This window comes from Phocoena sinus, chromosome 18, assembly GCF_008692025.1.
Source record: "Phocoena sinus isolate mPhoSin1 chromosome 18, mPhoSin1.pri, whole genome shotgun sequence".
NCBI lineage: Eukaryota > Metazoa > Chordata > Mammalia > Artiodactyla > Phocoenidae > Phocoena > Phocoena sinus.
Genome location: NC_045780.1, coordinates 45,783,643 through 45,798,872, shown reverse-complemented (window position 1 = coordinate 45,798,872; position 15,230 = coordinate 45,783,643). Strand labels below are relative to the sequence as shown.

The following is a 15,230-nucleotide window of genomic DNA, read 5'->3' as shown; positions in this document are numbered from 1 at the left end:
CTCACACAATAGCCAAACGTAGTCAAGCATAAATGTATTGGTTAAGTCAAGTAGTCATGGGAATTATGGAACTTATAATCAAATGTGTGTGTGTGTGTGTATACATACATTTGATGCTTTTTGCTTGGACAACCTTTAAGAATTGTGTAGTTATAGACTCTAATGCTGAAAGCAAACTCAGGTGGTCGTCTGGTTCTATGCCTTTCTTCAAGAGACAAGCAATTATTATCCCCATGATCTATTAAGCCACACTTTCTTTAGCATGTGACAGCTAAGGTGATGCTGATCAAAAAATATAGCTCTTTATTCTTAAACAATTTCACATGCACATAGAGTTTAACAAGCGCCTTTGCAGAGCTATCATGAGAAAACGCTAGCAGCCTTGGTCTGGAGGAGTAATTTATGACAGCTAGGTAAATGGTGTCCAAGATCACCTTGATCATATTAGCCACGTAGTAGCCCTACCCCTGCACTGCAGGCTTTCTTTAACCCTGGTGACAAGAGTGATTAAAAAAAATAAAGAACACAATGAGTCCTACGCAGGCTGCTAACTCTGTTTCTTCTTCTAGTACCTGCTGCCTCAGATCATCTGTCAGTAAGTTAACAGAGGAGGGAGTGGAAGGAGAAACTGCTAAGGAATGAGTGAGTGTGTATGAGAGCAGGGTAGTTAACAGAAGGCCTTGTATCCGTCACTCCCCTCCCCAGCCTTTCTTCCCTTTTGGTTCATTAACTAGAAATGTGGAAATGTGAGGGAGATGAATTTAACTTGTCCTGACATTAGTCAGAGATAGAGAAGTGCGGCAACTTCCAGAATATTTCTGCCCCAGAGAGAGGGAATTGGAAAAGGTGTTGTGTGGTTAGGTGTTGCAATGAAAAATAAAGAAATGATTCAGGAGAACAGTAGAATCAAATTATAAGCATAAAGGTAAGTGTGCTGAAGTTTTTAGCCACTTGCAAAATTAAGAGATATTATCAGGACTGTGCAAATATATTGCTCTAATTTTCCTGGGGTGAAATATGAAAATATTTACAAAATTGAGAATCCCGCCCTGAATAAAATTTTCTCTGTGATATAATAGACTAAAATAAACCATAATAAGTATCTATTTTTAAATGTTTAAATAATAAAAAACTGAATAAGAAGATTTCACCGTGAGAGTAAAAAGAATTTGTATCTGGGCATTATTCTAAGTTGCTTACAATGTTGGAGAATGTTCAATAAGCAAAGTAAAGGTTAATTTATCTTAGAAGGTTTTATATTTGATTTTTGAAATGTTTTGAGAGTTGTATATTATTACCCTTTCTTTAGACCCCTTTTTCATGTTTAAAAAACTAGTTTTTCAATATGAGGTGAGAGGTATTCAGGGCCAAAAGAATTAGATCTTTAGTTTTCATGATATTTAATTATTCAATTATAATTGAGAAAGAATATATTTGATTCAGTTTTTATTTTAGTCGTGGAATTAAAGGTTTTAATTGTATATTCACTTGTAGATTCCTTAAGAATATATTTGAACAAATCATTGATATATAGGAAGGGTTAACTGAGAAAGAGACACTAATATACATAGCATTTCTCCTATATGAAGCTCTAGAAATACCCTATTGTCAATCCGAACAGAACAAACTAAAATGAGATAATTGGGAAGGTGCCCATAAAGTCAGCCTGAATATATTATCACAACTATATATGAGATAATATTTGTTTTAAAAAGATTCTATGGCACTGTAAACTCAGTCTCATTAGAGACTGCATTTAAGAGGCTTATAAAGTTACTCATTAATGTTATCTTGTTGTATCTCCACAGCTTTTTCATTAAAGAAAATTCAGCAGAAAGCATTTTCTCCTGATAGCAGGAACCAATTTGCAATAAATGTTCTGGAAACCACTAGGGAAGCCATTACTGAGGTCTAATAAAAACAGACAAGCGTAACTTGTTCTATATTTTTGTTTCAATCACATACAGATGAGACCCCGCTTTCCACACCAACTGCAAGAGACAGCCTTGACAAACTTTCTCTAACTGGGCACGGACAACCACTACCTCCAGGATTCCCATCTCCTTTTCTGTTTCCTGATGGATTGTCTTCCATAGAGACCCTTCTGACTAACATACAGGTAGGACTTTTTCACAGTCTGGGAGAAAGGAACGTGGAAGGCTCAGTTGTCTATTTTTCCCAAATTCATACTATTCCAGCTTAATCCATTCTTGAGATTGACTGAACCATGGTATTGAAATTTTTCTAGCAATTTAAGATTTTAAACTTATTACACAAATCAAATTGATTAGAAATACTCAAATATGTATATATTACACACATTAATATACACATATTAAGGTGTATACACCTTAATGAAAACTTAGATGCAAATGACCTAGGCCTTTTAAAAATTATTCTGCCTAAATGCCTTCCTTATTGCCAATTAATGGGAGGAATCTAACTGTTTAAGTTTGTCTGATGTACTAATGACAGTATACCAGTGCTAATAAATATTTAGCTATTTTTAAACTGCTGGCATTTCGGTGAGGAAATGATATGTTTAGTCATTCAAATATGTCTAAAGTAAAAGAATCCAAAAAATCTCTTCTTTCATAAATAAGTTTATTTCAGTTAATAGAGTTTCTTCGAAGAATAGACTTCAAAAAGCCATACAAAACTTTCCACGGGTTTCCTATGTAGTCTTCAGGATGTATATTTTACATACAGTACATTATGAATCAAAAATACTTACAGTTAGCAATAACATAGAGCATGGAGCCAAAATAATAAGAGTGTTTGGGATAAAAGAAAGCATAATTTTCTTGCCCACACATGAAGTGGTCATGTGGACCCCAGATGGAGATTTTTGCCATCTACTTCAACACACTTGGAATAGCTAGTAGTAAGTATACGCTTACAGATACTGTGCTGGTAATTTTTTTTTTTTAATCTTTGCTCAAGCACTCGATCCTTAGTGATATTTTTCTGTACACATTTCCTACCATATTAAACTTTCTCCCAGTAGAAATGTAATTAATTTTATTTACTCCTCCAAGGACATAACAGAAGGCCTTTAATGTAACATATCTTCTCATCTATTAATATGGCATTTTTAATACTAACGTAATTAGAGTCTCCAGAACTGTATTCAACTTTAAGGCTTTATATCTCAGTAATTGAAATAAATCATCAGTCTAGCCTAAATGTAATCAAGGCTAAATAATTGATTATATTTTAGAATAAACATAAAACTTATTTTTTTCAAAATTTGGCCCATATTATTGTTTTCCAAGGTAGAGTTTTTAATGAATTTCTCCTTTGTCAAATTAAATGCTTTCAGAAAATATCCCTCAACGTTTTAAAATGGACACTCTGAGAAGTAAGGGAACAGTTTATTTTCTTATGTATATAACCCCATATGAAGCTAAGCATTTAACTTAAATTTCTCCATTTAGGTGTCTGTATCTTCACTAACTAAAACCTCTTTAACCAGGAAAGTGGTAATTTAACTTCAATTTCAGCAGAGAAAACATTTCTGTGTAAACATTCACTAGTATAGACCAACTTGCTCATCTGAAGAGTGGGTTTACACAGGGACCCTTGCATTGTGTGTGAAAACCACATCACTAAGTCAAATTCTGTCAGTTTGAGAGTGTTTTTCCACCCACCCCTGGACAGTAATACCCAGACTGGAAATATCTGCATCACCTCAAATTGGAATTATTTCTTTAAAGAAAAAAAAAAGGAAACTTCAGTTTTAAAATTTTAGACAAATAATTTATTTTATTGAATATATCTCTAGATTTAATATACTCTCTAACCTTCCAACCAGCCTTGAGAGGGTATATTTTAGGAAGAGTTGATGATAGGATGATGATCAAGGCAAACTAAGTTATTTATTTCTAGTCCCAAATCATAGGAAACTGTGTCTGATAAAGTTAGAACACCTACAATAAGAATACTTCATTTAAAATAAATTGTGCTTGTTCACTTCAGTCTTACATATATATAAGTATGTATATATATATGTAGATATTATATATTTATATGTATGGATTTAATACCTATATACATGTATATGTGCATGCACATATGTGTACATAAGGTAAAATAAAGATGAAAAATCTTATTGAGTTCCATGCACAGTAATACAAACACACAATACATACATACATACATATATACATGTATATATATATATATATATATATATACACACACATTAGACACACATACTGGATTTACGTTCAGTAATGGCTTCACATTGTTTTGCAAAAGGTCATAGATGCTAGCTCTTTTATTATTGTCACATATATTGAGTTATAGTAATATCCTAGGAATGGTATAGAATGTATAAACAGTCATGACCCTGGCTTATGGGGCATACAGTATAAATGTGTTTGCTGTCCAAATTCTAATTTGGGTAATTACATTCTGTCTACCTCAATTTCCTCTGCAATTTCAATTATATATAATGGGGTTCTCTGCTTTCTGTTTCAAATGGTAACACTCTTTTGGCGTGGTAAGTTTAAAGCTCCATATTTCCTTTGAAGGTATTTTATCACAATGACAATGAAAAAGAATTGATGTTTATATTTTTTATATCATACAATTTCATGTTTGAAAATAAAGGTTTTTTATGTATATTTGTTATTGTAATTAAACCCAAGACATTGGGTTATATTTAAATTTAGTGCACATAGACTCTAGTTTTCCTTAAAGTTAATGACCAAACATCTCTTCAGAATAATTTAAGGAGTTATTGTTCTAATATTCAATAAGTTAATTTCATGATATTCTATAATTTGATAATTTTCAATTTTAAAATTTGTAATGATTACTACAGATGTCCTTTCCATAATGTGTTATCAGAATTGAATTTTCATAAATGTTATTTCTTAGTGCTTTAAAAGAGGGCCTGTGGAAAAATACTGTAGACTAGTATTTTAAAATATATATGTACTATATATAGTATAGAAAATACATATTTTATATATATCAATAGTATAGAAAAATATATGTAGTATAGAAAATATATATATATATATTATATACCTTTAGGCACTAGATTTTTGCTACCTTCTAGAACTATACTGTTCTTTCTTAAAATTTGAGTGTTTCAGAAATTAAAAGTAATGAAGGATAAAGATATCTTCAGTAAAAGACAGCAATTTCACTTTAGTGAGAGATATGGATTCATTCTAGATTTTGCTTTTTAGGATTTTTAAAAATGTATTTTATATGGAATTTTATTTTATTTTTTTCAATGCGGGTAGTCTTTCATTATGGCTTCCTTAATCAAACACATCTGTGGAGAACTCCCTGTGAGATTATAGGTGAGGAAAGTAGAATTTTAGTGTCAATTTACTGGATGTGACACCTTCAATCATTGACTACCATTTGAACAAACTGAAAGGAGAATTTACCTACTTACTCAATCTGAGCTTTCATGCTGTAAAGAATAACTGGGATCTATTTGTACATAGGACCAGGAACAAATGATTTACATTGTTTATCCTATTTACAGAATTATTTTAAATGACTTACAAATATTAAAATAAGAATAGGTAAATAAGTAAAGAGTAGAAAGGTAAAATAAGGTAGAGAATATAAAGTTTAGTTAGGGGTGAAGTTAGCACTAAAGGTATATGCCATAAGGGGAGAGAGGATAGGAGTTTGGGTCAGTATGGTTTGTCTATGTGGTGGTATTAAACAAACAAGGAAGACCTAAAAGGGATGTTAAAACCACAATGCATGGCAGTCCCAGATTGGTTCATTATGGTCTAATAAATAAACATAATCTAAATGTTGTATTTAAGAAGTATTCGTTACTTCTATATTTAAGGGAAGACAGTGAAAAGTAATTTTACCAGGGCTTCCCTGGTGGCGCAGTGGTTGAGAGTCCGCCTGCCGATGTAGGGGACACGGGTTTGTGCCCCGGTCCGGGAAGATCCCACATGCCGCGGAGCAGCTGGGCCCGTGAGCCATGGCCGCTGAGCCTGCGCGTCCGGAGCCTGTTGCTCCGCACCGGGAGAGGCCACAACAGTGAGAGGCCTGTGTACCGCAAAAAAAAAAAAAAAATTGACCAAATATTCTGATTATACATATTCCAGTCTTTACATTTGAATGTCATGCCAGTAATGTTATAATTTACACATTTCAAAGAAATTAATCATTTTTCATTTGCATCATCAATACATATTTTTAACAGAGTCAGATAAGAGAATTAGAAGGAAACTTTTTGAAAAGGTAAACAACAAAATAGGAAACTGGCTTCAAGATATGGGTAGACTAGAATCAGATATATTGGTCTTACATTATATCTTTTTATCTTTAATCATAATAATATATTAATCTTCTCCCCTTTTTTCCCATTACCAACTTGTGAAAAGAGATCATATAAAAAAAACAGTAAAATATAGCCAGTATTTTTAACCCAGTTTACTATAATGAAGACAGTAGCATTAACCTCTTAAAAATCTGGACTCTATATTGTATTTACTAATTTATATTGTATACAACAACAATAATAATAACATAAATAGTAAAAACTAATATTTACTGAGTAATCTTAATGAGTCCTTATACAGGAAAAATACTCCTGTATAAGTCTCCTCTACTCTACTCCAACACTACTTAACTTCTGACACTTCTGATCAAGAAATGTCTGGTAGTTTTTCCCACACCAAGCAATTCTGCAACCCCAGCTGGGTGCCCTACAATTTAACTCAATTCTGGCACTATCTACCTAGAGATAGCATCAGATCTCACAGGTTAAGAGTTCAGTCCCACAAGACTGCACTCCTTGCCCCCATTTCCATTGTCAATTTTAAGTCCAGATTATAGCCTGTGCTTGTGACCAACCAGCTACAGATTGGAGGTTCCCACCACCCGCCGCCATGAGTTCAATTAATTTGTTAGAGCAGCTCACAGAACTTAGGAAGATGTTTTACTTACTAAATACCCAGTTTATTATGAAAGATGAGAAAACCAAGGTCAAGAAGGAGCAGATGACTTGTCCAATATAACTCAGGAGCAGCCAGATAGAAGAGATGCATAGGGCAAGGTATGTGGGATGAGGCATAGAGCTTCTGTGCCCTCTGCACATGCCACCCAGCCAGTACCCCCACATGCTGACCAATCCAGAAGCTCTCTGAACCTCACCCATCCTTTAGGGGCTTTCCAAAAGTCTACTTAGTAACAGAAACTCAGGTGTAGTTGCACGGGGCTTATTGTGAATAACAGACGACCCATTTCACCTCTGTTGCTCTTATCACTTAGGAAATTCTACCCATTGTAGGATCTCTAGACACCAGTATCCAGTGTAGGATACCTAGAAGTGCTTCTGATGGAGAGGTCATTGTTAATCGACTTCGGAGAACAGTAACCATAACATTAAACCAAGTATAGCTATAACTTTTGTCACAAGAGCTGTGAAAATGTGTTAGTTGATACTGTGCTATCATATATTTTTTCTGTCTATAAAAGTTCCTGGTTTCAAGGCACTCTATTCCTTCTCATCCTGGAAAGAAACAAAAGAAAAAAAAAGTTAAATAAGCTAGGGATTTCTGATCCAGGCTTAGTCAGCTTACTAGTTTGGGATCTTGGATAAGTCACCTCTTCCTTCTGGACCTTGGTTTTCTAATATTTAAAAGGTTTTAGTTAGAATAGGTGATGGCTAAAAATCTCCTCCAACTAAGTTATTTACTTTCATTAGAAGCAACAAATTATTGAGCACAAATTTTGGCACGTGAGTTTCAGTGACATTCATGGAACCTTACGTGTCATCTGATTCTGAAATAAATGTGTACAAAATACAAATATGGATTAAGTAAGCTTTTCTTCCTCTAGGATCTAACTAGCAAATTAAGAAATGTTTCTTTTATATCAGTATATCTTGTAGTTCCCTTATACAAACAGATATTTGTACTTCCTAGGCTATAGAAATAGTTGAGATATTGCTAGATTAATCAGTGTCCTTAAATATATATATATGTATATTATATATATAATAGACTCATTCTCTGAAAATTATGGAAATAATTTAATTTACATGGTAGATCATTTCAGAAAACAAAAATGTTTGTGTATTATGACAACCATTATGCCTGACCTATAGAAAAGAAATTTGAGGTCAAACAACTGCTGTGTCATAGAGTAAGCTTAAAATGCATTTCTTCACAACTGTCATGGTCCAACTTCAACATCATGAGAACTGACCTCCCCTTGGAAGCAAATTCACGTTTTAAGCCCCGTGTATTTTACTGTCATCGTAGAATTTTCTTGATACTGCACGACCACATGAGACCCAGCATTTAGTGTGACCTTTTGCATATGATCTACCTGGAAAACTTACAGAAGTCACAAAAATCTGAAAGTATTATTATCGTTGATGGTTAAAATGGTGTCCCAGTGATTTGTAGATGTTGTGAACACTACTTGCTATTGCTTTTCCCAGCTCCCTGCTGCACTGAAATTTAATCGGTTTTCTGTATTTTTTGCAGCAGAGCGGTCACAGGCAATACCATATTTTTTGCATATGCATCTGTTTGACTCTAGTGAAGATTTTTATTCACACTGGATTCCTGATGTGCACTGATTTAAAGTCTAAAAATGAAACTTAATTTTATACAGCTTATAAGTATTCCCTAGATGGTATTGGATCCTATAAGCTAGTATTTTTCAGACATGATCAGCAGGAATAGGTAATATATTACCATTAGTGACATTAGCAGCAACAGTAACAAAAGGAAAGAGTAAATATAAATGTTCTTAGCAACTTCATACTTTACAACAAATATTAATATAAAATTACACAAATTAGAGTTGCAGCTTAACATTATTCAACATGTTTATTCATAATGATTGTTTCATATTTTTAAAATGCTAAAATATTGTGTTTTGTCAGCCAAGAACAATAATAGTTTAATAGTAATTTATTTTAAACAGCTACTGATAATACAACCAATCAACACATTAAGTGGTGCCAACATTGGCATCTTGCTAAATAATATCTAGACATTGCACAGAGAGTACATCTTTCAAAGATAAGTCAACAAGAGCAATCAGAGCAGAAAATTAGAATTTGGTATCTTAGAATTAAAATACAGCAAAACTAAAGTTTTAATTGGGGTGATCTAAAAGGGCACTTGATGTAATGATCTCTTTTATTTGTTACTAATTGTTTGTTTCTGATGAAGAAGAAACATACACAGGAATGTTACTGAATTAAGATGGCAGTTTTCTTAGCAGCTATGTTTTATTGCTAAAAACAAAATAGTAGGGAGGGATGAACTGCCACATAGAAATTCTCTGGTTTGTTTCATATCACAAGAATTAATCCATAAAACTCAAGGTCAGTAACAACAAACATGAAATAATTTATATGTGCTTGAAAAGAGACTAAAAATGGCTTGTGACAATGCTACATCAGTGGGCTGAGCTGAAGGTACATTCCTATTGCACTAATAAGTCAAGCTGGAGTTAAAATTCCTGAATCAAACTGTTTGTGGTGTCTCCTGCAAAGGGGTCACATTCTAGAATATATCTACAATTGACACTAACTTCCATTTCATTTCTAATTTCAATTGAAAAATTCAGCTGCTGATGTTCACAAACCAAAGCAAAACATCTTCTTCAAAACAGCATTTTGTATTGCTGAGTTGATAAGGATGGAAATTTTAGCTCCAATTTTTACTAATAAGTTTACTAATAATTTTCTAAAGCATCTTAGAAGAGAACACATGCAGAATGCTTTGTATATGTTTTACATATTCTCATAATCTCATTTTCAAAAACCTGAGAATACTACTAATTTTTTAAAATAGAATACAGTCAAATTACATATATATGACTTTATGTTATATAAATAAATATAGTTTGCCTTCACCGTATGCTCTTGAATTATTATATATACTGTCAAATAGTCCCCTAAAAGTTATCCTCTGTTTATAGCCATTTTGATTGCCTTTTTAAAAATAATGCACTATTAAGCCACTAAGTTTTGGATCCCTTACACATATTATGTAGCTCGAGAAAAATATACCAGTATTATAATTTCTATTCATCAAAATTTAAAAAGCTACTCTATGGTAGGCACTCTCTGGGTTTTAGGAACGTAGTACCCAATGAGAGAAAATGTCCCTGCCTCAGAGAGCTTACCTTTCAGTGGAGAAGATGCAACATAACGCACTAAATGAATAAATATATGACAAAATTACATAATAATGCTATGAAGAATTTTAAGGAGGGAATAAGCAGGTGAGTTTGGAGGGCTGTTCCAGATAGGATGGGAAGAGAAGGCCTTTCTTGAGTGGTGACGGAACAAACGTGTGATGAATGAAGGATGAGCCTTGCAAACTTGGGAGGAAAAGCATTCAGGAGGGTATCAGAAAGACCCAAGTCCCTGGTGCAGAAACAAATCAGTGCCTTTAGAAACGAAAGGCCTCTGGTGTCGCATATAATCTCAGTAGGGAGTAGTAGAAAATGAGCCCTGAAAGATAGGTGGGTACTGCCAGCATCACGTGGGCTTATATAAACTATGTCAGATAATTACACGTGGAACAGCTCCAGTCTAATTTTCTCCACAGTATTTATTTCTTAGACACGCTTATGTGCTACCCTCATATAGTTTTAAATCTAGATATTCTAATTAGAAGCAGTTGAACCTGCATGCCAAAAATATTTGTCTTTCTAAAATAATTTAATTAAATTTAGATTTTTTTTCTTTAGTTATATTATTTGTCCTAGTGAGTACAGAGTGACTGCACAACAGGAGCCAAAGAATTTGATAAGTGGGTTGTTCTCTTTTAAAATACTTTAAAGTAATGAATGAAATGTGCTTCATACCAAAATATTACAATTCTGAATACCTTCTTTGTACAGGGGCTCTTGAAAGTTGCCATAGATAATGCCAGAGCTCAAGAAAAACAGGTTCAACTTGAAAAAACAGAATTGAAGATGGATTTTTTAAGGGAAAGAGAATTAAGGGAAACACTTGAGAAGCAGTTGGCGATGGAACAAAAGAATAGAGGTATTTTCAAACTTCCAACTAAGTCTAATACTTTATGTCAAATATTCAACGTAACAATACTATGTTTCGTGATTTACTGTGAGACCGTAACTTTTTTGTTTTTACTTTTAGCTAAATTTTAGAGCAGGATTTGAATCCTGTGCTTACTGTGCTTCTTAATCTCCAAAGTACATTGTTTCTTTTCTGTTCATACCTCAAGGGGTTGAAATATATCAATTATATCATTAATCACATAATTTTTATTGCTTACAGCATTTAACAAATTCATAATTTTAAGATAAGAAGGTGCTCTGATAAGATGACAGCCATGAAGAAAAATTTTATATTCATTCACAATTGCCCTTTGAAAAACTTAAAGTCATAAAGCTAAACTAGAAAATACTGATTATTCAGGCGAAGCAGATTTAGTAAGATATTTATCAACTGAAATGGGAGACTGATGAATATCTGAACAAATGACCAAAGTTGAGTGTTTGTATAATTTTCTTTCTGAATGCTTCATTTTTCTCCAACAAGGTCAAATACACATCAGAGTAGAAACTGATATGAATTTTTATTGGGTAAAAATAATGATATTATCAATCTATGATCTGCTTTTTACACACTTTACAGTGCATGTATAGATAATTTTGAAGGTCATTCATATTTATGTGTTTATTTTATGTATGAAATCGAAGAGTATTTTCTTTACAACCACTTCCCGTTTGTCTCAGCTCTAAGGTTCTCCTCAGTATTCTAGAAGGGGGAGCTCCTTTTCTCTCATTTAATAAGTACCCATTATAAATACTCCACACTTTCTCCTTTGATATGTTTGACATGGTCATTTCAAAATCATTCTTTCTGTTTTGCTTTCAAAACTGGCAGGACTTAAAGGTTTTTCATTAGTTACTATGAAGAAACAGCTAGTGGGTCCTGGGATGAGGCTGATTTGGGAAACTGTCACCCCAGGTGTATAGCACTGTTCTAAATAATGTGATTTCGCATAGATTTAGATACTAGAGTAATCAGAACAAGATAAACATTGATAGCAGGATATGTTCTAAGTGAACATGGTTCATTCTGTGGAACCATCTTCCATGAGATAGCCATGTCTTGATTTTGTTCTCCCTTGGAGAAGTTTTTTTTTTTTGAAGACTTAAAAGCAGACCCTTGAATTCCTAAAGTAACCTTTTGGTTACTTGAGAGACTTTCAGAATTTTGTTGGTTCACAACTGTTGGAAGATTTACATTCTGTTTTATTCCTTTAACCACTAGAGGTATAGGGCAAAATGTTTCACAGATCACATCATGCACCTCCCATTTAATTAACTATGAACAACAAATTAAGAGTAATAACTATCAGTAATTATCTATTATGAGTGTGTCTATTGAAGCAGCATATTACCCTGAAGAGAGAACATGGCAATCCCATTTGCTTCAGTCACACAGGAGGAAGCAGTGAGCGGTCTATGGCAAGGCGCTGGATATTGAGCTTTCAGTGCCATGGGAGTACACAATCCAAATAAATAATTCAGAGATTACTGTTTCTTTTTAAAGGGACTTATAAACAATCATCTTTGGAAAAGGAAAGAATAGGCAAGTAATTTTGTTAAGATAAGCATATGATTTTCACACTATTAAATAAAGGAAATTATTTATTTGAAACCAGTTTTGTTTTTCTTATAAGACTGTACTCAATGTACATTTTGATAAAATACAGTTTCTGTTAATATATAATACCAACAACAATAAACTAGACAAGTTAGTGGTCTGCCATCTTAATAATAATGATTATAAAAATGGGATTTGTGTAAATTAGAAATTGAAAGTAAAACTCTTACATGAGCCATTATTACCTTATTTTATATTTTGAGTAAATATTGTGCTAAATAACAAATGTTCTTTAATCTGTAGTAAGTAATCATATAATAAACTTGGAATGATTACTTCTTGTGACTAACTCTACCAGAAGGATTTTCTAACACTGATTCTGTCACATTCACATCCACAATGTTTATCAACTATCCAAGAGAAAATTATTTCAAAGAAAGGACTTTTATGATTTCCATATGCTGATTGCTTACTTTATATATAGTATAAAAGTTAAAACAATGATCAATTATTGTATGTATGAAAGTACAGTTAACGTACATTTTGTGAGGAATATTTGTTATTATTTATTGATTACATGTTATATACAAATATGTAAATTGTCCAGTAGGAGAAAAATTCATCATAGTTAACTTTTTATATCATAAGCTACTTTTTTATATAAGTAGCAGTGAAGTTTTATACTCATCAGATTCCTGCAGAGTAAAAGTAAAACTTTCTTGAAATATATTATAGTGCATATATATTTACTATGAAGAAATTATTAATATCTCTAAGAAAATTGCAATAGCTTCATCCAAAAATATCTGCTTATATGTGTTAACAATAATTAAGATTATTTAGCTCCTCATATACAGTAATATTTGTTGCATTTTCTAAAATTTCAAGAAAGAGTTATTAAAAATTTTGCTGGTGCAACATTTTTGTAAAGCATTTATAGGGGAAATGCTCCATTTACTACTCAAAATTGATGCTTCATAAAGAGATAGGAGTCATAAAGTTTTGCACTATTCAGACTACTTTGTGTTAGTCTGATTCCAGGGCAGAGACTAAGCCACAAAATTTACTTAATCAGTCTTCCTTTATTAGTGAATAGAAATATCTATTAAAATTAGTTTCCCATTAAATCTGCCTCCACATATGACAATTAGAGTCAATCTTGTAATAGTTCAAAGCTAAATAAAAATTGGCCTCCTTAGATATTTTACTTAGATTTATTTTAGGTAAAAGTGGTTTGCTGTTTTTAAACTTCCTCTGCATAGACAGATGCAGTCCAGCAAGGAAAAAAAAAAAAAGAAGAACATTACATAAAACACAGACCATTTGTGGAAATTTGATCATTGCAAAAAATTTAAAATATAATAATGTACATATACTCTTTTCTAGCCATAGTTCAAAAGAGGCTAAAGAAGGAGAAGAAGGCAAAGAGAAAATTGCAGGAAGCACTTGAATTTGAGACAAAACGGCGTGAGCAAGCCGAACAAACACTAAAACAGGCAGCTTCAGCAGATAGTCTCAGGGTCTTAAATGGTAAGAGGATGCATCTTTATGCATGGCTAACTAACTTTCATTTTGAATACTCAAAAGGCAATTTTAGACATGTGTTTGTGGTTTTGTATATTTCTACGGCTTGTGATTCATTAAGCTCTGCTTGAAAGCAGGGTGGGAAGAAGAGTCATATGTGTTGGGGGAAATGTTTTATTTCATAGGTGCTTCCACAGTTTTGTTACTTCAGTATCTGAGACTTGACATTGCTTCTCTATTTAACCAAATCTGTCTGTACTGAAACATAATAAAATATTAATCTGAGAAGTTCCCAACCCCCCATCTCATTTCATGAACAATTTTGCATTATTTATCCATTCAAATCTTCTGATAGTTCTCATGGTTATAGTCTTTGTTCAACCTTTAAAAGATGACAAAGATTTATGTAATTTTAATTCAGCACCAAAGTAACAGGTTGCTCTTTTTAAAAGGACAATGGGAATCAAATGAAATGTGTGTCACTCTTAACTTTCTGTGCTTTTAGACTCTCTGACCCCAGAGATAGAAGCTGACCGCAGTGGCGGCAGAACAGATGCCGAAAGGACAATACAAGGTAGGAATTTGCAAAAGGCTATAAATCTAGATCTTGCTCTATGAGTTTTTCCTCCGCTTTAGCCTGCTATTCAAGCATGTAGCCTACCATCTGGGCCACATCAAAACAAGTTCAAACAAGGTCAAGTTCATCTTGCTTGTTTATATGAGTGAATTCATTTTGTGCTGATAGACTTTCTTTAAATTAACAGGTCATTTCTGTTTATACAATGCAATTAAAAAAGAATAATTAATTTTAAACAATGTATGATTTAATCTTGAACACAGTAAATGTGTTTTATTGAATGCTTGAAGCCCAATCTAATACACAAAGGGTTTATAAGTTCTATATCAGTAAATTCATGAGTTAATCAACTAAGTAGTTCTTAAAATTTGAAATTGTCTTCTTTTTGTTCTTGTGACATTACATACAAAATAGGCCAGTTGAAAGCTAACAATAAATAAGATTGTTTGGTCTTATGTGGGTTTTCCAAATGTTCTGTGTGCCACTATATACATTTTAATAACACAAATCTGCTGAGAAATATCA

The 15,230-nt window shown here is 32.8% G+C and overlaps 1 protein-coding gene across 1 annotated transcript in view; it reads left to right on the top strand.

Moving 5' to 3' along the window:
• DACH1 (dachshund family transcription factor 1) overlaps window positions 1-15,230 on the top strand; it is a 414,817-nt gene that overhangs the window by 358,804 nt on the left and 40,783 nt on the right. Inside the window, exons 7-10 of the mRNA XM_032611650.1 lie at window positions 1,968-2,119; window positions 10,867-11,014; window positions 13,991-14,134; window positions 14,634-14,702. Coding sequence (XP_032467541.1) covers window positions 1,968-2,119; window positions 10,867-11,014; window positions 13,991-14,134; window positions 14,634-14,702 — 513 coding nt within the window. The remainder of the gene's footprint in view (window positions 1-1,967; window positions 2,120-10,866; window positions 11,015-13,990; window positions 14,135-14,633; window positions 14,703-15,230) is intronic.